This window comes from Sorex fumeus, unplaced genomic scaffold (assembly GCF_029834395.1).
Source record: "Sorex fumeus unplaced genomic scaffold, SorFum_2.1 ptg000122l, whole genome shotgun sequence".
NCBI lineage: Eukaryota > Metazoa > Chordata > Mammalia > Eulipotyphla > Soricidae > Sorex > Sorex fumeus.
This window is the reverse complement of record NW_026606179.1, coordinates 21,707,464-21,732,745: the sequence shown is the minus strand read 5'-3', so window position 1 is coordinate 21,732,745 and position 25,282 is coordinate 21,707,464. Positions and strand designations below refer to the sequence as shown.

At 54.8% G+C, this 25,282-nt stretch overlaps 2 protein-coding genes across 2 annotated transcripts; one reads left to right on the top strand and one right to left on the bottom strand.

Moving 5' to 3' along the window:
- Positions 1-208: 208 nt before the first annotated feature.
- Positions 209-925, bottom strand: LOC130043664 (protein FAM187B-like). The gene has a single exon (XM_056136096.1). It carries the CDS (start codon positions 923-925, stop codon positions 209-211), a length of 717 nt encoding a protein of 238 aa, XP_055992071.1.
- An 8,851-nt stretch (positions 926-9,776) lies between these two features.
- Positions 9,777-24,993, top strand: LSR (lipolysis stimulated lipoprotein receptor). Its single transcript, XM_056136485.1, has 9 exons — positions 9,777-10,154; positions 11,518-11,862; positions 18,704-18,823; positions 21,122-21,268; positions 23,322-23,474; positions 23,577-23,633; positions 23,724-23,855; positions 24,103-24,737; positions 24,837-24,993. Exons 1-9 carry the CDS (start codon positions 10,046-10,048, stop codon positions 24,870-24,872), a joined length of 1,734 nt encoding a protein of 577 aa, XP_055992460.1. The 5' UTR covers positions 9,777-10,045; the 3' UTR covers positions 24,873-24,993.
- Positions 24,994-25,282: the final 289 nt, after the last annotated feature.

Below are 25,282 nucleotides of genomic sequence, written 5' to 3'. Positions count from 1 at the left end.
CTGGTTATTATTCTGTTCCCAGCATTCCCTGCCCAAGAAGAAGCATCAGAGAAAACTTGCTGAGGCCAGTTGAGAGACTCACCATGAAGATATATGGCAAAGAGACAGAATTGCCTTCCACAGGAAGGTAACCCTAAGGCTCAGGTGAGCACAAGAAATAGGGCTGGGTGGGGGGAGGTTCAAAGAAAGAGCTGTTGCCCAGTTTCCGTCACCTGTAAATGGAGGCCAAGGGGCAGGTGAGCCACAAGTTGCTGGTCAACTTGCCCGGCTGGTAGATGTCAAAATTGAAGAACGGCTGGTTGGCTTCCTTCACATGGCTGCAGAGTGCAGTGCAGGAATCCACCTGCAGCTCGGGTCGCATGCGGCTGTACTGCACCTTTTCACCCCTCATGTAGAGCCCGCAGGGCATGGGTTTTTCCTGGGGCTCTTCGATGTAGCAGTACCCCAGACGTTTGCGCTCCCCGGGCTCTCCACAGCGGTTACAGTCCTGCCAGGCTCCCCAGTGAGTGAAGATGACGATGTCGCCACCCAGGTGCAGGGTCTCGTTCTCTAGGGGCTTCTGGTCTAGGCCTTGGTGTGTGATGTGCAGGATGCTCACGTCCTGGAAATCAATCTCATATTCCACCACGAGGGCACTGTTGTTATCTTGGCAGTGGTAGAGGCCTGTCTGGGTGGGCTGAGGGTTGTTTAACTGGAGGCTGCCCCCGGGCAATTTCTTGACGTTTGAGATTGCGGAGAATAGGATGGGCTCTTCCTCCAGATGAGAAGAGAAGTACCACAGGGCCTTAGAATGATCACACTGCAGGACAACGTCATTGCCCGAGAGCAGGGCCCGCTGACAGAAACCCTTATAGGGACAAGTGATTACAATCTGTGTCCAGAGAGTGGGGACGAAAGAGCTGAGCAGCCACAGGGTGACCAGCATGGTAACCGAAAGCTACTGAGGAAGGCTTGGAACTACCAGGGCATTGTGAAGTCAGCTCCAGAACACAGGCTGACTGGGGCTGGGTGGTGGAATGAACCTTGGGAGGTTCAAGAAATTTCTGGGACGATGATTCAGTTCATGGCAACCAAGAGCTTGGAGTAGATAGTTGAGTCAAAAACTCAGATGTCCACAGGGCTTGGGTATAAAATAAAATTCGTGGCCCTAAATCAGAACATGTGAACCACAAAGTCCAATCACTTGCCACCTCCCCACCTAAGATGCAGGGATAGAATGGAAACAATGACTTCCTGTCACTTAGAAAGAGGAAGAAGAGAGAGCACACCAGTCACACCAATGACTGATCTATACTATTTCTAAGAGATGCAATGATGGAATGGAACCAATTTCATTGAGTGATGGAATGGAACCAGTGGCTTCCTGTCCACTAGAAAGAGGAAGAAGAAGGAACACACTGGTCACACCAATGACTGATCTATTTCTAAGATCCAGTGGGGAAACGCTGCTAGGGCCTCCTTGCTCATAGAGGTGGGGCAAAATGAGTCCCACCTAGGCTCCTCCTAGGAAGTGGGTTTCCCAAACCTTGTTCTCTGTAGCTCATTTCTCCTCTTGAGCAAGACGCCACATTTCCTATCCTCAGGCTGTATCTGAGAAGGCATTGCAAGATGTGCCCTCCTTGACACAAGAACAGTTTTTCAACTGATTTCTGTCTCCCAAAATTTGGAACTTAAGGATTTTTCTAAGTCTTTGACCAACTCTGTGAAAAGTAACTAAAGACAGTCTATTCAAGATGCCCTCTCTGGCCCTCTCTGTGTCTCTCTTGCTCCTTATCTGTCTCTCTGTCTGTTTCTGTCTCCCCACTTTCTCTGTCATTGTCCATGGTCCATGTTAAGGTCCATGCGGCATCCACAGAGAGCCATGATTTTCTTTTTTACTTAGCCATTCTATCCACCTGTGAGTGTCTGTAGGATTTTGATAGCATCTTAATTTATTCAGTCTGTTAACTATGGTCAGTAACGCATTCATTAGTGTTTTTTTTCTTTTCCCCCCACTTTATTTAAGCACCATGATTTATAAAGTTATTCATGATGATTTGATACAGGTGTTCAATATCCCTACACCAATCCCACTACCACTGCCCCCTTCTATCCACCATTGTCTCCATTTTCCCAACCAATCCTCAAGCCTGCCCCTTTAGCAGGCCCACAATCATGAATCACGAATCACGACCATCCTGTTATTCGTTGATTGCCTCGAGCAGGCCCCAGTAACGTCTCCTTCATCCTAGCCCTGAGATTATATTCAAGGCTCTTTAGGAGAATGAGACCCATCATTGTTACTGGTGTTTGACATATTGGGTACGCCACGGGGAGTTTGTCAGACTCTGCCGTGTGGGCAGGTTACATTCGGTAGCCTGCCAGTTTGTCCAAAAACTGGAGAGATAGCACAGCGGGTAGGGCATTTGCCTTGCACGCGGCCGACCCGGGTTCGGATCCCAGCATCCCATATGGTTCCCCGAGCACCGCCAGTAGTAACCCCTGTGCATTGCCAGCTATGACCCAAAACAGCAGGCCCACAATAATTTATTTTATATTACTTGTTACCTCTAAATACAATGATCAAAAAATAAAATACATCAGTAAAAGAAAATTTGTTAAATTGTTGAATCTCAGGGTTGGAGCGATAGCACAATGAGTAGGGCATTTGCCTTGCAGCGACTGACCCGGGTTCGATCCCCGGCATCCCATATGGTCCCCTGAGCACTGCCAGGAGCAATTCCTGAGTGCAAAACCAGGAGTAACCCCTGAGCATTTCTGGGTGTGACCCAAAAAGGAAAAAAAATTGTTGAATCTCACCATTGACATAAAATTATTGTCTGAGGGTTTACTAAGCTCTTGCTGAAAATTAAGCCTTCTATGTTAATGTTTTTGTTAGTTGAGCTTCATTGGCTTCTATATTTCATTTAATCTGGTGTGCTGTTAGTATTGTAGAGTTTGGAGTTTGAATGTGAATGTGGTTGTTAGGACTTCCAGAAGTATGGGGAGGTGGACCCCCATTTCTTTTTAATTCCTCTATTGGTTTCAGCTTTCTTCCCCTGCATTGTGATGACAAGGCCATAGCTCCACACAAGCTCATTTGTTGTGCTCACCAGAGGGTGCACATTTCCATTTTCTGTGGCCGAGTGCTCCAGAAAATCCAGAATATTTAACTGGGCAGTGAGTTTACACTGTGGCAGCAATGGGGTGGGGGTGTGGCTGCCCGGGCTTCTGGAAGGATGAGGAGCTGTGGGGGAGGGGTCATCCATCCCAACTCACAGAAGGCACAGATTTTTTTCAGCCAAAAACCAACCAACCAACCAAACAAACAAACCCAAGGAAAGTGCCCTATCAGCTCTGCTGTCTCTCTGGACCCTAAACAATCTTCTTTCTGTATAAATTTAAAATTGCTCCTAAATTTTTCATCATATTGTAAAACAGTGGTAAATCAATAAAACGTTGTTTACCAGAAAATAAAAGGACAGAACACATGAAAACAAGGAAACGATTTCCAAATGGAGCTTAGATAGTCAAGCTTGGTTGGCTAGCATTATGGCTCATGTACAGATAACCCGCCAAGCCCTGAAAGAAAAGGCAGTCTCCATGATAGGCTTCACCAATTCGAATATGTTCTCCAGAGCTGGGAAGTACAACCTTCTTTTGACTGTAGGAGTTATTGGAGACCCACGTGAAATCAGGACTTTGTATCCAGAAGAAAGAGAATACTGACTTGTTTGCAACCAGCTGTGTCTGCTACGCCACCCCCTGACTGGTTGTATCAGGAGATGGGGGTGCAGGGCCCTGTGTAAGGAGACTAGAACTGTCCATCACAAACTTGGGTGGTTGTAAAGCTTTCATAAGATTTTCTTGGCACAGTGTGGGTTTGGAATAACACAGAGGTTAGGAGAGTGGAAATGAGGCCAAGCTGAGTCAGTTCCAGATTCTGGAAGCATCTCTTGATCCAACTTCTTTTTTTTGGGTGGGGGGTGTCTTTTTTATGGGGAGAGGAGCAGTGCCTGATCCATATTTTTCTGAATTTTATTTTATTTTTAAATTTTATTTTATTTTTACAAAGTAGTTCACAATATTTGATTACATTTAATATTTGAACCACCACCATTACACCTTCCCACCACTGTATTTGGAATGTTTCCATTCCGAAACCAACCCCTGCCCCGAAGCAGACCTGAAATAATTTATTTTGTATTGTTTGTTAAGAATAATCCACTGAAAATGATCCCAAAAGGGTTTTTTAGAGGAAAGCATGTGAAGATTGTATTAATTCACCCAGGAGCCAGTAAGCCCTTGTATAAGAGATTACTAACATGTTGTTAAAGGTTGAGTCTTGTGTGCTAATGTATATGTATTTGTAAAAAAAAATTTCCCCCTAAGATTGGTTGCCTTCTGCTTTAAACCCCATCAAACGTGGTGTGCTACTCTTAGAATATTAGTGGAGGGAGGTATGAGAGGTCTCACGGCCCCGAATGCCAGGAATAGGTTCACTTATGGGTGAGGCTTGACCCAAGTATGTGGAGAGCAGCCGTGAGCGTGGTGGCTTATTTTATATTTTACTTTATTTAAACACCAGGTTTTTACAAAGTTGTTCATAATACAGTTGTTATGGGCATTTGATATTCCAACACCAAATCCCACCAGCAGAGTGTCCGTCCCTCCACCATTGTCCCTGTTTTCCCAACTCCGCCCCCTGCCGCCGCCTGCCCTTGTAGTAGGCACACAATAATTTGTTTTATATTACTTGTTACAACCAAATGGCTAAAGGAATTATCAAAAAATATTTTAGTAGGGGCTGGAGTGATAGCACAGCGGGTAGGGCGTTTGCCTTGCATGCGGCCGACCCGGGTTCGATTCCCAGCATCCCATATGGTCCCCCGAGCACCGCCAGGGGTAATTCCTGAGTGCATGAGCCAGGAGTAACCCCTGTGCATCGCTGGTGTGACCCAAAAAGCCAAAAAAATATATTTTAGTAAAAGAAAATCTGTGAAAATTGTTAAATTGTTAAGTCTTTATCTGAAGATTTACTAAGCTGTTTGTCGTTAGTTGAGACTTGTGTAACTTTTATTTATTATTATTATTATTATTATTATTATTATTATTATTTTGCTTTTTGGGTCACACCCGGCGATGTACAGGGGTTACTCCTGGCTCATGCACTCAGGAATTACTCCTGGCAGTGCTTGGGGGGCCATATGGGATGCTGGGAATTGAACCCGGGTCGGCCCCGTGCAAGGCAAATGCCCTACCCGCTGTGCTATTGCTCCAGCCCCTTGTGTAACTTTTAAAATTTTGCTTTGTTGGTACTTGTGGGAATCTCTCCGGCTGCAGGATACCAGGGCTGCACCTAGTTGTGCTCAGGAGGCCCTGTGGAACCCGGGATTGAACCTGACAGCTTGTACATGCCAGGCACGCGCGCTGGCTTTTGAGTTATCCTCCAGCTCCTGAGTCACCTTTTACCAGTTTAATCTGGGCCTAATAACTTCCCTTCCTGTGCCTGACACACTCATTTAATCTCTAAATAATAAGCACTCACCTTGGAGAGGAACATCCTGGCAAAATCCCTGCACTCTTGGACCTTCTTTACAATTGGGTATTAGTTACTGGGAAAATTAGGTTACTCTGTATAAACAAAAGTATTCTGGGATCTCTGTGACTTAATATTTATTGCTTGTTTCTTTTGCTCACAATACTAAGTCTAATGTGGGTTAGTAGGATGCTCCATTCTATAAAATCCATTCAAATTCCATGGCTGCCTGAGGACACACCATTCAATGACCTCATTCAATTACCCTTGTATCCTAATGGATTGTAGAGATAGGAATAATTAGATTTTTGTGATATAGTATGGTGGGGAGGGGAAACTGTACGTCATGAATATAACTAATACCACCACCCAGACACCTGCACCACCCATTCGTATGGGTAATCCTGTACTTTGATCTGGGAGTCTACATTACTTCTTTTTGTTGACCATCAACCTGAAGGGCTGGGAAAGGCAGTGGAACACATTGAATACGTTTGTGGAATATTTTTATCAAATTCAGAACCATTAAGCATTCAAGGACACTATAAAAAAGATGAAAATAAAATTCACAGAATGGGAGAAAATATATGTGCTCAGATATCTGACAAGGCAGTGATACTCAGATTATATGGAAAAACAAAAACAAAATAAAAAATCCAAACCAGGGGCTGGAGCGATAGCACAGCAGGTAGGGCGTTTGCCTTGCACACAGCCAACATGGCCGACCTAGGTTCGATTCCCAGCATCCCATATGGTCCCCCGAGCACCGCCAGGAGTTATTCCTGAGTGCATGAGCCAGGAGTAACCCCTGAACATCGCCGGGTGTGACCCAAAAAGCAAAAAAAAAAAAAAAAATCCAAACCACCCAATTAGAAATAGGTGAATGTTCGAAATGACAGTTCTCTGAAGAAGATATGTCAATGGCCATTTGCTCGAGCGGGCCCAGTAACGTCTCCATTGGAGACTTTGTTGTTACTGTGTCTGGCATATCGAATACTCTCGGTAGCTTGCCGGGCCCTCCGAGAGGGGCGGAGGAATCGAACTCGGGTCGGCCATGTTGGCCGCTTGTAAGGCGAACGCCCTACCCGCTGTGCTATCGCTCCAGCCCTTAATGGCCATTGACGCTCGAGCAAATCGTCAATGGCCATTAAGGATGTAAAAAGAAAAGCACATCATTCTTCGCTGGGGAAATGCAAAGGAAAAACATGATGGAATGCCACAGCATACCAACTCAGATGGCCGGTATCAACAAAGGGGGCAGTGGAGGCGGAGCGATAACACAGTGCGGAGGGCATTTGCCTTGCATGCTGCAGTGTTTGATTCCCAGTATCCCATATGGTCCCCCAAGTATTGCCAGGAGTAATTCCTGAGTGCAGAGCCAGGAGTAATCCCTGAGTATTGCCAAGTGTGGTACTGTTGGTAAGGCTGTGGAGTGATCGGAATCACCATGCATAGCTGGAGGGAATGTGAAAGGCACAATGATGGGAAAAGTTTATCCATTTTAAAAACAGAGTTCCAGGGCCAGGGAGGTGACTCCGTGGTGGACTGCAGGCCGTGCATTCGGAAGGCCTTGAGTTTGATCCTCTGAGATAAATATATAAACGAAATTTAATTAGTTCCCACATAACCTGATACTTCCACTCTTAGGTAAAGGTAAAGGCCCTCCCGTTGATCGTTGATTTGCTTGAGCAGGCCCAGTAACGTCTCCATTGGAGACTTTGTTGTTACTGTGTTTGGCATATCAAATACTCTCGGTAGCTTGCCGGTAGCTTGCCGGGCTCTCCGAGAGGGGCGGAGGAATCGAATTTGGGTCGGCCATGTTGGCCGCTTGTAAGGCGAACGCCCTACCGCTGTGCTATCGCTCTAGCCCACTCTTAGGTATAACATCCAAATGAGAAGAATGGTGGTATCCATACATCAATATTCACAGCAGCATTATTCACCATCTCCCAAAAGTTGAAGCAACCCAAGTATTCAATGACGTAAGTGTTCAGTGACAGAAGTGACTACACAGAATGTGTATATACACACAAAAGCTATTATAAAAAGGAAAAGATGTGTTTATTGTGATCTCTACTGTGAGGTGGATAGGCATTGAAAACACTGAGTAAGTTTGCAGCAGAATCAGTGCGCAGTGAGTTCACTTTGACAGCGAGTTAAAGAAGGGTAGAATAGGGATTACCAGGTGCTGGGGGCAGGTAGGATAGGGGTGGTTTCTTGTTTTGTGTGTTTTTTTAACCACACCCAGCGATGCTCAGGGGTTACTCCTGGCTCTGCACTCAGGAATCATTCCTGGTAGTGCTTGGGGACCATATGGGATGCTAGAGATCAAACCCAGGTTGGCTGCATGCAAGCCAAGCGCCCTACCTACGGTCCTATTGCTCCAGTCCTTGGGATTTTGTTTTGTTTGTACTAAGTTCACACTGGGGATGATGTAAAAGTTTAATTATAAACAGAGGCAATGAGCCCACAACACCATAAATATAACTAATATCATCAAATTGTACACTTACACAAGATTAAATGTTATGGTATGTACATTTTACCATCATAAAAAAGTGTATACTTTTGGCTTTTGAGCCACACCCAGAGGTGCTCAGGGCTTGCAACTCACTGTGCACTTAGGAGCGTGTCAGCCACATACAAAGTAAGCACCTCAATCTCTGTACAGTCTCCCACCTTTCTCTAGATATGCATGTATATATATACATATATATACATGTACACATGTATATATATATATGGATTAATTTGGGGGCCGCACCAGCTGTGTTTAGGGATTTCTCCTTTGTGCTTAGAGAGCACTCCTGGAAAGTGTTCAGGAGACCTCATGTGGTATCTGGGATCTTTACCAGTGTCAGAGATGTACAAGTGCTCCTGCTCACACAAATATTTAAGGGGGAGCAGGATTTAAAAATTGATATTGTAAAAAAGGCCAGGGAGGATGTCACTCAAAGTTCTGAAGGAGATGGAGTAGCTTAGAGCATGAGCGGGAAAGGGAGAAGGGGCTTGAAGGGTTAGTGGAGGGTGCTCACTTCTGCCATGCCTAGGTCAGTGTAGCTGACCTTGAGCAAACCAGAAGACTGGGAGGTGGCGAGGACTGAGAGCAACCAGGTCACGGCAAACATCCTGAGTTTCCTCTGGGAAAGTCAACACGGTTTGGAGCAGTCTGTGATTAACCAGGCACACCTGCACCATCCACTAATCAATTGTACCAAGAGCGCAATGGGGGCACTGTGACCTCAGGGCACTTGCTGTGACTTGCCAACGCTCGGTCCCCCATCTCTACACTTTAAGAGTTGTCCATCACACACTTTGGTTGTTGTAAAGCTTTCACAAGATTATCTTGGCACAGTCTGGGTTTGGAATACCACCGAGATAATTGCAAACGACATTTCCGCATCGTTTGCGACCTCCTTCCTAGAAGTCTCCGACAAAGTTGCTGGGTAGCAGTGCCGCTCGGCGCCACGCGAGGGCAGCAGAGCCGCACGAGAAGGTCCGCGTCCAGCTGGTCCCGCCCTGGAGCGCAGGTGGCTGCGGCCCGGAGAATCTTAACGCTGAAAACGGGTCCCGGACTCCGCGCCTTCCTCCGGCCTCTTTAAGAAGCGGTTCCCCGAGACCTGACCTGCGGCCAGGGGAGCCCGGGAGGCCAAAGCACGAGCTGGGAGCCAGGGCGCGGGGCTGGAAGCGGCGGGCGGCGAGGTGCCCAAGTGCCCTGGGAACTTTTCCCGGGCTTTCCCTTCGGGCGGGCCTCCCGGTCTAAATCACCCAAGTGGGAGGTCCAAGAGGCCGGCAGGGCCTCCACCCACCCGGGCGTGAGCAACCCGGAGTGCCCAGGAGAAGTCGGACGCTCCAGGCACCGCGTCTCCTTGTCCAGAACTGGCTCTGGCCCCTCCCCGCAGGGTGTACCCAGGCCGGTCCATCGGCCGGCTGCGGAGAGGGGTGTGGGCAGGAGGGAACAGGTGAGCGGCGGGCGCCACCCCCGCAACAGGTGATTCATCCCAGCCGAGTCTCAGTGGCGTCCCCGTGAGTCATACTCCGCTCGGCGGGGCCCGGGCGGGAGGAGCCCGGTCGGGATCCCCCCCTAGGGCCGCGGGCGCCCTCCCAGCGGCTGGTCACTTGGTTCCGGCCCTCAGGGGGCCGGGGTGCACCTGGGTCAGCCCACTTCCGGGGAGGGCGGAGAAGGCGTCCCTCCCGCCGCCCACCCCTCTAGCCCGGCCCTCCGATCTCACCCCTTGCACCTGGGCAGATCCATTCCCCGGGGCGCACGGGGGGGCGAGTCTCGGAGAAACCCCGCGCGCCCTGCGAGTTTCTCCCCGCCGGCTGGAAGCACGTTCCCCCCGGCCGTGTGGGTGCCGCTTTTTCAAACTTCAGAACCAGCGCCGGCCGGGCCGGGATCGGGAGTGAGAAACGCCAAGCGGGAAGGGGAGGAGCGCGCACCCCTCAGGGCCTTGGCGCGCGCCGCGCCCCCGACCCTCCCGGTACCTGGGAGGGGACGCGCGCGCCGGACGCTCCCAGACGGCCTCGATGGCGCTGGCGGCCGGCGCGCTCGGCGGGATCCCAGACTCCAGCCCCGGCACCCGGGCTCGGGGCGCGCTCGTCTTCGTGGGGCTCTTACTCTGCACCTGGTGCACAGGTACGGGGGCTGGGGCGCCTGATCCGCAAGGTGCGGGGCGGGGAGGGGGGGCTCTGTAGAAGGAGGATGGATAAGATGCGCCCAGGCCCCCGAGTGGACAGCAAGCAGGGCTTGGAGGGGACGCGCGGGAGGCCGGGACTCCCGACCCGGGGACGGGGGTTTCGGCCACTGCGTCCGAGGGGGCCGGCCGGGTGGGTGGTGGGGCGCGCCCTCCCAGCACACACCGCCACCCCATCCTCTTGTTCTGCGGTAGGAGGAAGTGGGACTCCAGGGACCGCCAACTCGGGAGCGGCAGGGGAGCGGGGCCCTTTGTGCTGTCGCGGCCAGGGGCCGCCCGGTCGCTGGGAGAGGCAGCAGCGCGGCCTCGGGCGTACCCCCAAACTTTCGGAGTCTTGGGGTGAAGAGGGGAGGATGCCCGAGGGGCTGGATCGGACGCTTTCTAGAAAGGAGAGCTGAAGCAACGGCGCCCAGACCTCGGGTGGCTGCGCGGTTGAGGTGTGCCCACTCCGCGCCGTGCCTGGCGGGCCCGGGATTAGGTGTCCGGCGAGGGACTGAGCAAGGGGGCGGAGGGGGGCGCTGGTGGAGGTGGGGGGAGGGTGGACTTGTGGACTCGGTTCGAAACCATCTTCCGCTGGCAGCTTTCCCCCGATCCAATGTTTGTTTGTGTGGGGGTGGGAGGACTTTCTCCTCGCGGAGCACTTGCGGTGCGTTTGGGTGAGGGGGTGGGGGGGGATAGGTGGGAGGGTGAGTGGGAGGGAGAGATGGTTCGAGTTACTCCGGGAGCGAATCAGCAGCTCCGGCTAACTCCAAGATTGGCCCCCAGATTTGCAGAGGGGCTGGGAAGGCGTTTCTCCAGCGCCAGGGCGTCACCTTGTCCTTTGTCGTGGCTGGTTGGGCTTCCTTGCCCGGAGGGAGAGAGAGAGGTCCTTTTGGGGAAGGGGGCCCGCAGGGAGAGAGAGAGAGGGAGAGGTCCTTTTGGGGAAGGGGGCCCGCAGGGAGAGAGAGAGAGGGAGAGGTCCTTTTGGGGAAGGGGGCCCCGCAGGGAGAGAGAGAGGGAGAGAGAGGTCCTTTGGGGGAAGGGGGCCCGGAGAGTTCAGAGGCATGCTGGCCAGGGGAGCGGTTTGGACAGGGTTTTCTCAGGAATCTGGCCTCGTGACCTGCTGCCTGGCACCACAGCCTCCCTGGGTTCAGAAACTGTCTTGATTCATTCTCCAGCCCCCTCCCGGTCGTCACGGGATTAGGAAAAGCGTGTATCCGGCTGTAAAACCAGGGACCCCGCAGCTTCTGGGAAGCCCCATCCCCCTCCCCCCCCCACCCCCCCCAGCACTCAGTCATCCCTTCATTCCTGTCTTCTGGCCCGCAGGCCCTGCCAGAGCCATCCAGGTGACGGTGTCTGACCCCTACCACGTGGTGATCCTGTTCCAACCTGTGACCCTGCCCTGCACCTACCAGCTGACCACGACCCCCACAGCACCCATTGTGATCTGGAAGTATAAGTCTTTCTGCCGAGACCGCATCGCCGATGCCTTCTCGCCCGCCAGCGTGGACAACCAGCTCAATGCCCAGCTGTCGGCCAACAACCCGGGCTACAACCCCTATGTGGAGTGCCAAGACAGCGTGCGCACGGTCCGGGTGGTGGCCACCAAGCAGGGCAACGCCGTGACCCTGGGCGAGTACTACCAGGGCCGTAGGATCACCATCACAGGAAGTACGTGTGAGGGGCCGGGCCGGTACACCCCCTTCCCCCCTCCCCCCATGGTGCTGGCTCCCCCATGCTTGATGGAGTTCCTGTCTGGAAGCTTGGGCCAATGGCCGAGAGCACTGAGGAAGGACAGCCCCCTCCCATCTGTCCATCTCTTTTCCTTTAGTTCATGAGGATTTCAAGAGCAGTTTTGCTTGTATGGGCTGTCCCAGGCCCTAGGAATCCCACAGTACACTCAGAGCGGGTCACTCCTCTCTCTGTGCAGTTCCCATCCCAGTGAGGGCCGGGGGAAGGTGATAAGTACAGCACTATCAAGTGCTTCAAGATAGATGCCACTCTTTACTGGAGAGGGGGAGGAGGGAGAAGATTCATAACTAGCAGACAAAAGAAACAATTTGTCTAAGTAACAACTTTGCTGGGCCTTCAAGTCCCAGGCTTTAAATCAGTTTACCTGGCTCCACCCAGCAGACTATACAGTTACAGTAGGTTCTATTGTAGCTCCTTCACAGAGGCCCAGAGTGGTAAAGTAACTGGAACAGGGTCACACAGCTGGTGGCAGAGCTGGGCATCCAAGAAAGCCCCTTGTAGTCTCTGAGCTAGCCAAATCATGGCTCATCCAGGTGTGTGGGCGAAGGCCCCCAGAGATGCTGATGGTGTTTTGAGTTGCTTCAGCCCTTTCTTTTGGGGGGGGGTGGTATCACACCCAGCCATGCTCGGTGGTTATTCCTGGCTCTGCACTCAGGAATCACTCCTGGCAGTGCTCAGGGGACCATATGGGATGATGGGAATTGAACCGGGGTCGGCTGCATGCAAGGCAAACGCCCTACCTGCTGTGCTATTGCTCTAGCCCCTTCGGCTCTTTTCTTTCTTTTTTCTGCTTTTTGGGTCACACCTGGTGATGCACAGGGGTTACTCCTGGCTTTGCACTCAGGAATTACTCCTGGTGGTGCTCGGGGGACCATATGGGATGCTGGGAATCGAACCCGGGTCAGCTGCGTGAAAGGCAAACGCCCTGCCTGCTGTGCTATCTCTCCAGCCCCATTCAGCCCTTTCTTAAGGTCCCTCAGAGCCACATTTTATCCTGGTAACCACTGAGGCACCGAGAAGTGGCTTAGCTCAGCTAGAAATAGAGGGTGGACCATCCTGAGGGCCGTGGTCCTGTGTCATCACGCCAGCCATTCATTCATTCCTTTATCCACTCTGTCGATGGGTGTCCACTGCAGGCTGGGGAGGGTGGTGGGCAGGACAGGTGAGACCCTGACTCTCAAAAAAGTGGGCCTAGGGCTGGAGGGATAGGACTGTGGGGAGGGCATTTGCCTTGAACGCACCTGACTCGGTTTTGACCCTCGGCATCCCATATGGTCCCCGGAGCACCATCAGGAATTAATTCCTGAATGCAGAAGCCAGCACTAACTTTTTTTTTTATTGCCTAAATTCCTTGCTTTATTCATTTTTTTCCCCTTAAATTTTTATTAGTGAAACACCATGAGGTACAATTGTGCTTGGGTTTCAGTTATACAATGATCGAATACCCATCCCTCCACCAGTGCCCATTCTCCACCACCACTGATCCCAGTATCCCTCCCACCCCCCATCCCCTACCCCCTAGTATCCCAGTATCCCCCCACCCCACCCTACCTCTGTGGCAGAGCATTCCCTTTTGTTATCTCTCTCCTTTTGAGCAGCACTAACTCTTGAGCATCTCCAGGTGTGATCCAAAATGCCCCCCCCCAAAAAAAACCCAAAACAAAACATGGGTCTAGATATGGGTCTAGTGGAGAGAGTCAGGTCTGAAGAGAACTGAAGAAAGCTGAGAGTGGAGAGTTCCAGAGAGGGCAGGGAGCTCCAGAGGAAGTGGACAGGGGGCCCCTTAAGCTTCTGCCACCGGGCATGGGGGAGAATTGGGACCCGGGGAAGGTTGGGGGAAGGGAGGAGTGGTGGTCAGCAGTGGGCAAGGGAGGAAGGCGGCCTCTGCTGATGGATTGCGTTTCCTATTAGAGCTTTTCCTTGGGCAGGGTCGCCCCTCGTAGACCCTGGGGGGGCCAGGCCACGTGGCTCATCCTTCGCTCCCTCTGTCGAGATGAGAGAGGCAGGTTTCCTGGGAGCCAGCCTGTCAGTCCTGTTAGGGAGGGACCAGCCTGCTTGCCCAGAGTTGGGACAGGTGCCTCTGCCTGGAGATTGGTGCCGTCGTAGCCCACCGAGGTGGCTTCTTGGGGCTTCGGCCTGCTCTGCCACCCTCCCTTCTCACCCAGCTTGTTCTTCCCCCTCTCCTTCCCCAGGGGCCCAGCCAGGACAGCCTCCCTGCGGAGGCTGCCCTTGAAGGCTGGCAGGCGTCCTATCTGCGGAGTCCAAGCCCTGCCTGACCCTGGGGCGCCTGTCCTGTCTTGGGGCCTGCGTCTTGCAAATGGCCTTGACCTGGGCAGCTGTGCCAGGCAGTGATCTGGGAAACCTCCATTGTGTGTGTGGCCTATCAGGAAACCTGTTGTCCACAGGCACTTCCTGAGGCTTAGTTTCGAAGACGAGAAAAGTGTGTGGTGGAGCCCCGCGGTGCAGGGTGGGCCCTGCGCCCCCTCCCGGGCTTCCTGCGTGGATTACTGTTAGGATTCGGGATCTGAGAGGCCACACAGAACAATGAGCCATGTAGTATAAAGCTTTATTCGGCACAAGTCAAGCAAGCATTTGAGTTCAGAAAAGCTGAGAAGGCTGAGAAAATGGACTGGTCAGGGCTGTCCCCTCAAGTAGGAGAGCGTCCCCTCCCCTTGTTCCCAGGGCCTTTTTACACCCTAAGAATGCTTTCCTGATCATCTCATACCACTCTCTGGTGACTTTTTCCTTAATTGGTTCTGTGGTTATCTCCACTGACTTCAGGCAGGGGAAATTCTGTTTTTTTTGGGCAGATCCCCATTAAGTGGGTGAGGGATAGTTCTGCCTTTTCGGCTGATTCCTGTTGATGAGTGTCTGGTACCAGTGATGGTTTGGCATAGTGTTGCGGGTGCAACTGAGGCTCAGTAAGAGAGCTGCTCTTTTCCGAAGTGGCTGTGCTGTTGCTAAGCAAGGCTGACTATTGCAGGAGGGGAGTGGGTCTCCACGGTCACAGCGGGGAGCTGGGGGGGGGCTGTTTCTACCCCCTCAGTGCTTGAAGACCTCCTCTGGGGAAGGCAGATAAGGAGCCAGAGGCCTGGAGAGGTGGCAGCCCCCTGCTGTCCCGCACCACCCACCCCCCTCTACCCACCCCCCCCACCCCGCCCCTGCGGTGTCGGTCCTGAGGCAGGGACAGGGCGCGCCGGGCAGGAAGGAGGTGGACCCAGGCCTCTGAACTGATCAAAAGAAGCGGAAAGTCCTATTTTTCAATGGGTTTTGAAAACATCACACCAGTCAAACAACAAAACGCAGGGAGCTCAAATCCGGCCTGTGGGGGCCCAGATTCAGCTCCTGGCCAGTTGGTCTTTCCCTGACTGGGCGTCTGCTGTCCCCTTAGCCACTGGCAGACGTTAGTGCTCTGGTTACGGGGCGGCCGTGCAGAAGTGACAGGGCCGGGAAGCGCCTGAGCCAGGGGGTTGCCTTTGCTGATCCCCCAAATTCTCTGCGTCTCCCAGGGAGCCGGATGTGTCTGATGAGTAACAGTGGATCACGGGCATCTGAGGAATGACCAGAGGTCAAACACTAATTATAGACTCAGGTCAAAATGTGGAATTTAGTTTCGCCCTGGTTTTCACTCTGGCTTATTATAGTCAATTTGCATGAGTTATGTCTAGAGGAAAAAAGATAGAAAAGAAGATACAGGTGGGAAAACTTTGAGGCGAGAGGATGTTAGAGAGGTGGGGTTTATTTTGTATTTTTTTTTTTTTTATTGAGGAGGAGGGGGTAGCTCCAGGTGGTTTTCAGGAGGTCCTGGACCCCACCTGTGATTTTCAGCCTACTGGTTTGGAGTATTGGGTGCAGGGTGCTTGGAATCACCCAGGGGATCACCTGGGTCACCCCTCCAGGGTCATTCTTGGTGTGGGGATGGTGATGGGGGGGGCCGTCCCATACCCAGAATTGCTCAGGGACAGAGCTCACATTGCTCATGTGGTGCTGGGAGTTAAGTCCAGATCAGGGGCCTGGCCAGCTCTGCTCTCTTGCCAGCCCTGTCAGAATGTTTTTAGATTAAAGGGATTCAGTTGAGGGACTCAGCGTGTCACCGGAACTCAGAAACAGACCAGCAATGTGACTCTGCCCCCAGTTCCTTCACAACTCCTCTGGAGCAGGCAGATTTGAGACCTTCCAGATCTCAGAACTTTACTGCCACCACCTCCCACCAGGCACTGGGACCCTCTTCCTCTGCGGAAGATTCACTTTCCGCCACATGTGGCAGACTCATTTATTTTTTTTTTTAGCTTCACTTTTTTTGTTTTGTGGCTTCAGCTGGCCATGTTCAGGAGTTACTGCTGGCTCTGCACTCAGGGATCACTCCTGATCATGCTCAGGGGGCCATATGGGATGCCAGGGATTGAACCTGGGCCAGCTACATGCAAGGCAAACATCCTACCTATCACTCTTGCCCCCTAGCGTCACCTTTTTGACCTCAAAGGGCAGGGATTTCTCCTGAGATCCTGTAAGAGCTTGTTTCTGTAGTTAGATGGAAAAAGGTTGAAAAGATATTTTATTTTATTTCTTTGCTTTTTGGGCCACACCCAGCGATGCTCAGGGATTACTCCTGGCTTTGCACTCAGGAATCACTCTTGGTGGTGCTCGGGGGACCATATGGGATGCTGGGAATCAAACCCGGGTCAGCCGCATGCAAGGCAAATGTCTTACTGGCTGTGCTATTGCTCGAGCCCCTGAAAAGATATTTTAAATGACAGGATCAGACCCATTATAGTTACTCTAAATAATGTACTTTAAAAATTAAGCCAAACCAAGCATTTTGCCATAACAACGAAAAGCGTGACATAGCTTCCTGTTTCAGCAAATCTCCTTTAAAGTCTGTTTGGGGGGCTGGAGTGATAGCACAGTGGGTAGGGCGTTTGCCTTGCACGCGGCCAACCCAGGTTCGATTCCCAGCATCCCATATGGTCCCGAGTACCGCCAGGGATAATTCCTGAGTGCAGAGCCAGGAGTGACCCCTGTGCATCACCGGGTGTGACCCAAAAAGCAAAATAAATAAATAAATAAATAAAGTCTGTTGGGTAGAAGCAGCCGGATTATCAGAATTATCAGAGCGGCCACAGCATCTGCTCTCTTGGATGGCTTAGGGTCTTGTTGCCTCCAGAACATTCCTCAGTACCCTGGTGAGAGATGGCGTGAAAGAGGCAAGTGTCCCCTGTGTGGAAGGAGAGCAGCCGACCTCGGGGATCCCTGTACTCCAGGGTTCCCAGACCAGCATGGTGGAACTGTGGCCACAGAGCAAACCTGGTGCTTTGGCCTGGACCCCAGGACACGGGCAGTCACGATGAGTTGATGTAGAGGGACTGTCTCTAGCATAGCTCAGTGCCCAGATGCTGAGCAGACAGTGGAAGCAATGGAGCAGGAAGGCTGGCCGAAGTGGGGTTTTCAAGGGGCCCTGAACCCCTCGCTAACTGAATAGGGGGATCCAGCACGTGACGTCTGGGAGACCCCAGAGCCAGGTGTGGGCCCAGAACATTAAGGAACAAGTGAGAGGCCTGTGTGTGTTCCAGTGGTGAGTGAGGAGGCTGGCAGGGCCAGGGGCCCAAGGCAGGGGCAAGCTGTTTGGCATCTGGGTGGAAAGAACATGAGGTCTGATTCTTGAAGAAGGGTCCTTCCTTCCTTCAGTCATGGATGCCAGTTGCCCATGGGCAGGGACTGCAGATGGGGCCAGCCTTCTGCAGTCCTGGGGAACAGAGAGCGTAGCCGGTCTCTAGATAAGAGTCTGGGCTATGCCCTCCGACCCAACTCTACCTGCCATCCTTCCTGGGCAGTAAGGCTGCTTTCGAGTGGGTCCTCACCCTTCTGTGCAATTTGATGAATGGCTTAAGGGATTTAACTAATTAGGGCCCCAGGAGCTGAGGAAACCGGATGTGCTGAAAGACTTTCATTACTGGGTAATTAGCCGGCTCCTGGCCCCAGGCTGCCGCAGACAGGCGCGTCCCCAAGCCCAGGGCCTGACCTGGAATGTGGGGGCTGGCGGTGGGCACCTGGTCCCAGGCGCTCGCGCACCCACTGCTGGTTTCTCAGACCTGGGTGGCTCCTGGTTGCCGGCATCTGACCTATTTATCTGTCTGCTCACCCGGGTCCGGGCCCCGCCTCTTCAGGAGCCTCTGCCCTTCTGGCCCTGGGAGTTCACTGTTGCTGGTCCAGATGGGCCGGAGCGAGCCTCTGCCTCCCAGGTGCCGGTTCCGGGGCAAGCCTCCCGGCTCACTAGGCTGGAAAGATCACAGAAACCACCTTGCTGCTGAGACACGCTTGTTCAGACGGGTCTTTTTTCCAAAGTGGGTGACGCCGTCCTCCTTCTCAATGCTGGAATGAGGGGTGGGCAGGGGCCTTGGGTGCAGCTGTATGTGCCCTTTCTGTTTGTTTGGTTGGGAAAGGAAGATTTTGGGGACCGGAGCACAGTGAGAAGGAAGTGGTAGGCTGAATCAGTTTGGGGGCTTCTGATTTAGCCTGAGGTTGTGGCCAGCCAAAGACCACTGGCTCCCGGCGCTCCTGTTTTCAACCTCTGCACACCTGTCCGAAACCGGAGCTTCCCGGGGAGGTGTGGCCGGGGTCAGCTGTGGACACCCCCACTTGCAGACCCCACCCCTGTTCCCGTACTTGCCGTCCCAGTGGCCGGAGGCTCAGCCTGCTGGGCTCAGGGCCTCCCCGCCATCCCCTGCGCCATGGTGTCCTCCCTTTTGTCCTCCTGACACAGATGCTGACCTGACTTTTGACCAGACTGCTTGGGGAGACAGCGGTGTGTACTACTGCTCCGTGGTCTCGGCCCAGGACCTCCAGGGCAACAATGAGGCCTATGCGGAGCTCATCGTCCTGGGTGAGTGGCCAGGCCCTGCGGGCCTGGGAAGGGAAATGGCTGCGTTTCGGCCTCTGTGCCTGCCCTCTGCCCTCTGCCCTCCGGCTCTCTGGGCTCTGCTACCTGCTCTGCTTCCTGCTCAGCACCGCCAGTCACTCGGGCTCACCTGTCCCCAGCACCCCAGGCAGGGGCCCTGCTGCCTTAGGGCACTCCAGCTCAGCCAGGCGTGAGAATTGGGTTCTCTCTCTCTCTCTCCCTTCCTTGACTCTTCATTGTTTGGTGAAAACCCAATGCATCAGGCAGTGAGAGGGGTGGATGGTGTGTGTGTGTCGAAGAGCGGAGGCTGGACCCAGTGCCGGCCACCTCCCCTGGGCCACCACCCATCCATGAGTCCCTCGAACAGGACTTTCCCCGTTCCCCCCGCTGGGACCGACCTGCTGGCCCTCACGGAGGCTGCTTCCCTCATTGAGGCCCTTCGCTGCCCGGACCAGGCAGGGGTGTCTGCCGGCAACCCTGCGCCGTATAGGACGGCACATATAGTCCTGGGTGTCGTGCGCTATATGTGAGCTGTTGCTGGCTGTCCCCGCTGCCACTGCACGTGGGGTGTGAGGAGACGATGCATGTGTGATGCGCACACATGAGGGCCAGGCCCCCAGGCGCCGAGGTGATGGTGGTGCATGTGGTGTGCAGGCCGTGTGCACTGTGACCCCGCGGCTGCCGTAGTTTGATGTTCTGTCTGCATCAGCAGTTCTCAGGTTCTGGGCTCAGGACCTGCTTTCCCCCATACAAATCTCAGCTGTGGTAGAAGATTCGCTGCCTTCCACCCAGAAGTGCTTCCCGGCTGAACAGACATCGGGAAACTGGTGAAACACAAACCATTTTGGCCTCGTGGACCCGCCCACACTTTGAGAACTGCTGGCTTGGGTGCTAGACTAGCCTTGGGTAGGGGTAGCCGGTGCACGAGCTCTGGATAGGGGGTGGTGTAGAGTTGGGCGTGGGGGGTGTCTCCAGACATACATGTAGGGCACAGAGGGAGGGTACTGGCTGGGCCATAGGGTCAGGGCACAGACGCCCCAGGGAACCCTTGTGCGTCACAGAACCAGCACCATGCTGTGAATTTTAGAGGCTGGTAGGGCCTTTCCATTCCCAGGCCTCAGCCTCTCTGTGACCAAACCAAAAAAAAAAAAAAAAAAAGACATCTTATGATGGCTTAGTATAAACTATAAAGACAACTGTTGTTGGGGGCTGGGGAAATAGAACAGCGGCTTGCCTTGCAGGCAGCCAACATGGCTCAATCTCCAGCATCTCCTATGGTCCCCTGAATCCACCAGGAGTGATCCCTGAGCACAGAGTCAGGAGTGAGCCCAGAGCAGCACTGGGTGTGCCCCCACCCACCCAAACAGACAACTCAAGTTGTCATCATATTTCGTATGAGAGCCCTTTCCTTTGGGATTTCAAAGGGAATTGGAAACAGTTCTGCCCCCTGATGCTGCCTCTGAGGCTGCCCTGCCTCCTGGCCTAGACCGGCCTTGTTGGGGGCAGGGGAGGCCGCAGGACTGGCTCACGGTGTCAGTGATGGGAGCACCCCCCACTGAGGCCGGACCTTCAGAACCTCTGGGATGTGGATGGAATTCTGAGCAGCAGTCTCCCCTACGGCAGGAGAGTGGGTGGAACTGAGTGGTGGGAACCTTCTAGAAAAGAGCACCCTTTGGTGGGCCGGAGCAGGGGCGGGAGTTGCCACTGACCCTCCTGCTCAGGCACACTCTCCCCCTGACCCACCAGGCTGGCCCTTGTCAGCATAATCTGTCTCTCTTTTGTCCCTCCAGGCAGGACCTCGGGGGTAGCCGAGCTCTTACCTGGTTTTCAGGCGGGGCCCTTGGAAGGTACCGGGGTGGAGTCCCCCCGACACCATTTACCACTTGTCTAAGTATTATTCTCCCCTGCCCTACAACCGCTTGCCGTGGATTCCACTAACCCCCCACACCCTGCCCATGACGTGCTGTCACCTGCCCCAGGCTTTGGGGTGGCGGGGCAGCCTGGGGTGTAGGCAGGGGCTCCCGTGACTGGTGCTGCGGTGCTTTTCGGGGGTGGGGGTCAGGGTTCTGGGCAGCCCCGTCTCTGCTCGAGGCCACTGTGGCGGGTCTCTCCCACTCTGCCTTAGAGGAGCTGGGGGTGTTTCTTTCCTGTGCGGGCGCGCCCCTGTAGGCCTGTCCCGGAGAGTTGGTCGGGCCTGGGCTGTAGCAGCTAAGAGGCTGGATCCCTGCACGCCCCGCGGCACCCCCGGCGGCCTTTTCAGGGCCTGCTCCCGTGTCTCTGCAGATTGGCTCTTCGTGGTCATGGTCTCCCTGGCCGTCTTCCTCGTCTTCCTCCTCCTGAGCATCTGCTGGTGCCAGTGCTGCCCCCACACCTGCTGCTGCTACGTCAGGTGCCCCTGCTGCCCCGAGAAGTGCTGCTGCCCCAAGGCCCGTAAGTGTCCCCGGCCTTAGCCTGGCTTCCCTGGAGAGGCCCCAGGCGGGTGGGGGGAGGGGCAGATCAGCTGAGGTGAAGGTGGACCGACCCATCGGTGGCTGGGGGAGAAAGTAGGGCCCTGGGTATGCCTTCATCGGGGAGGACTGATCCCCTTTGGTTTGTCGAGCTTCCACTGATGGCCAGTTTTCCTTCTCGAAGTCTCATCTACACGTGAGATGGAGGGAAAAATCTTCAGATCACCCAAAACAGCATTCAGGGCCTGGAGAGAGGCCTGTGGGGAGGGCGCTTGCCCTCAGCTGTGCACACAGCTCACCCGAGTTCCATCCCCAGCAGCCCATCTGAGTCCCACCAGGTGTGATCCCTGAGCACTGAGCCTGGAATGAGTTCTGAGTATCAGAGTCTGATACCAAAACCAAAAAAAAAAGAAAAAGTAGCACAGTGGGTAGGGCATTTACCTTGCACGTGGCCCACCCGGGTTTCATTCTTCCTTCCCTCTCGGAGAGCCTGGCAAGCTACCAAGAGTAACCCGCCCATACGGCAGAGACTAGCAAGCTCCCCGCGGCGTATTCGATATGCCAAAAACAGTAACAAGTAGCTCCACAGTGGAGACGTTACTGGTGCCCGCTTGAGCAAATCGATGAACAGTGCTACTCAGCAGAAGGCGGAGCTCCCTTTCAAATTACCACTGCATGCGACAGCGGGAAGGAAGGACACACTGCTTTCCCGTGGACAGGGCCAAGGACACAGCGCAATTCCCCAGCCCACCTCCTGGTGGGTGCCAGGCCTGAAGGGACCATAGGCAGCAGAACAGAACTAGCAGTGTGGGAGACACTCCTCTTCCTGCTGTCCCCTCCGGGTCCTCCCGGAATGCCTGGCATCCTGGCCCCTGTGTCCGCCACACTGTCTCCCAGCAGCTTGGCTGGCAGCGGAGCCTGGCAGGGGGCTCCTGGGAAGCCCCAGGAGATGCCACTCTTCCCACCTCAGACCCCTTCTCTGCACAACAGGGATGTGGCAGAGCCCATCCTGGCTGTGTCCAGGGGACCTGGGTGTCCTGCCCTTGGGGCAGGGTTGTCCTCCATAAAACACTCTCGGCCTGCTGGCCCTTGACCCGCTGCTGCCCAAGTCAGACGTGACTGCGAGCCAGAGCCAGCTCAGAGCCCTGCCACCTGCACCACACCCCGCATAGGCGTGTTTGCCGAGGGTGTCAGGAGGACTCGGGAGACTGCCCAGGGCTCAGCCCCTGGGCATGAATGCCGCGTCCCTGAATGCAGACCCCTGTCCTATCTGTACCCCACCCCGAAACTGCTCACTTCCACACTTGCTGTGCTGGCGAGGGACAGACAAATGGGGGATTATCTGAGCGAGAGGGACTCCCTGGGGATGCCTAGGCACTGAGCTTCTAGAGCTTTCTTAGCCCATCTCCTTCCTCCCTGCCTCTGTTCCTACCCACATCCCAGGAAGGAAGCAACCTGCTCTTGGCTGCTGTTGCCTCCAGGCTTGCCTGGGGAGGAAGCAGCATGGAGCTGCCCTTGAACTGGGTGGGGCAGGGCTGGGCAAGGCAGGGGTGCGGCTGGGACTGGCACTGGGAACTGCCAGATAGTGGCTGCTTGGCATGTGAAGCCCCAAGGCCCCCACTCCTGCTTCACACTGATCTCCAGTGCATCTGGGTCTGGAAAGACCCCACGGGGCCAGTCAGGAGGAACGGGGTCCCCCTTCCTCAGTAACGCTCCCCTTCTGAGCGCCCGGCTGCCCCCGGCAGTAGGGATTCTGGCGCTGGGACCCTGGCAGGGGGTTCCCCAAAAGGGGTCCCATTGGCCTTCTGGAGGAGCACAGGCTCAAGGACTGCGTGTGAAACCTTGTCCGGTGTCGGACATGCATCACCCACACGGGACATACTGACTACAGATCGGACCTCGGACTGCAGTGGGACTCCGTGAAGCTGATGTAACCCCTAGTGCAGAAAACAAATGCCTCGGCAGCCCCACAGCCGCGGCTGGGAGGGCCCAGACCCTCTATCCTGGGAGCCACATGTGCGTCGTTTCCTCCCCAGTCTATGATGCCGCCAAAGAAGCCACTTCAGGCCTCGCGAGCAACTACGCCTCCAGTGCCTACGCCCTCTCCCCTGCCAAGTCACCACCCCCGCCGGTCATGATGACCATGGAACCATACAGGTACCCCAGAGACTTCGACCGCAACAGCTCAGGTGAGGCCTGGGGGAGCTGGGAGCTTCAGGGCTGGCGGGGGCCAGGTGCGGGGTACTGCCCCCGGCGGTAGCCGCTGACCACCATCTCCCCTCTACCCCCAGTTGGCCACAGCTCCCAGGTGCCCCTGCTTCGTGACACAGACAGCAGCGCGAACTCCGGTGAGCACCAGCTATAGACGGGCCTGTAAGAGGAGGGGACCCGGTCGGTCTCTATCCTTCCAAGCTGATTGCCCGTGTCCTGTTCCCTAGAAATCCGCAGCGGCTATAGGATTCAGGCCAGCCAGCATGATGACTCCATGCGGGTCCTGTACTATATGGAGAAGGAACTGGCCAACTTCGACCCTTCGCGACCTGGCCCTCCCAATGGCCGAATAGAGCGAGGTGAGTTGAAGCCCTGGGGTTCTCCTTGTCCCCTCAATACCAGATATCTGCTGCAAATTCAGGTCCAGGTGGCCCACCCCCCTGTCCCTCTCCTGGCCAGCAAAGAGGGTCAGGACCTGCATATTAACACTCGTGGAGAAGTCTAGGGCCCCTGGGAACACGGGAGCCAAGTGGTGGCATCCTGGACCCTGGAACTCCCTGCCAGGCAGTCAGTGATGCCCTTCAACCCCCCCCCATTTCTCTGCAGCCATGAGTGAAGTCACCTCCCTCCACGAAGACGACTGGAGGTCCCGGCCTTCCAGGGGCCCTGCCCTCACCCCAATCCTGGATGAGGAATGGGGCCGGCACTCCCCGCGGCGGAGGGAGCCGGAGCCCCTCATGGAGCGGCCCGGGAGGGACTGGGAGGGGCCCAGGCGCCCCCGGGCCCACTCTGTGGATGCTCTGGACGACTTTGGCAGGCCAGGCTCTGCGGAGTCCGGTCGGTCTCCCCCGAGCAGTGCCGGGAGGAGAGGCCGGGCCTATGCACCCCCCAGAAGCCGCAGCCGCGATGACCTGTACGACCGGGATGACGACAGGGACTTTGCACGCTCTCGGGATCCGCACTATGACTTCAAGCCTCGAGACCGCCCTTACGCTGAGCTTCGATCCCACTACCACCGCTCCCGCGACCCCCGGGACGACAGCTCCAGGTCCCGGGACCCCCCCTATGATGGGCGCCTAGTGGAAGAGGCCTTGAGGAAAAAGGGGCCAGCCGCTGAGAAGCGGCGGAGGCCATACAGGGAGGAGGAAGAGGAGGAGGAGGAGGACTACTACCCTCCTCCAGCACCGCCCCCCTACTCAGAGACCGACTCCCAGGCATCCCGGGAGCGGAGGCTCAAGAAGGTGAGTTGTCCACATGCCCCAGCCCAAGAGCCCGCGCAGAGACCCTCGTGGCGCCCCCCTACCACCACCTACTGACACCCTTGTATTTTCCTCCCACAGAATCTGGCCCTGAGTCGGGAAAGTTTAGTCGTCTGATGTCACATTTTGTATGTAGCTTTTATACAGTTCTTTTTTTTTTTTAATTTGAGGGAAATGATGATGATGACCTCCCTGCCCCCCCCCCGATCTTCCCCAAATTAATAAAATTTGTAACCACTAGCCCCAAGTCTGAAGCATTTGTTTTGCCGCGCGAAGTGGGAGGCGTGCTCTGTGTGTGCGTGTGCAAGGCTGTGCGCGCGCATGTTGTGTGTCTGTGCATGCGTCCACCAGGCTCCGCGACTGAGGAAGAGCGCGCGGAGGGGGAGGGAGAGGGAGCGGGTGCTGGCTGGCCGACCTCCTCCTCCTCTTCCTCCCCACCCCCCCGCCCGGGCCGCGCGACGTGCCCCGCGCTGGCCCCGCCCGGGTCTGCGTGCGCGCCGCGGCCCCGCCCAGGTGTGCGCATGCGC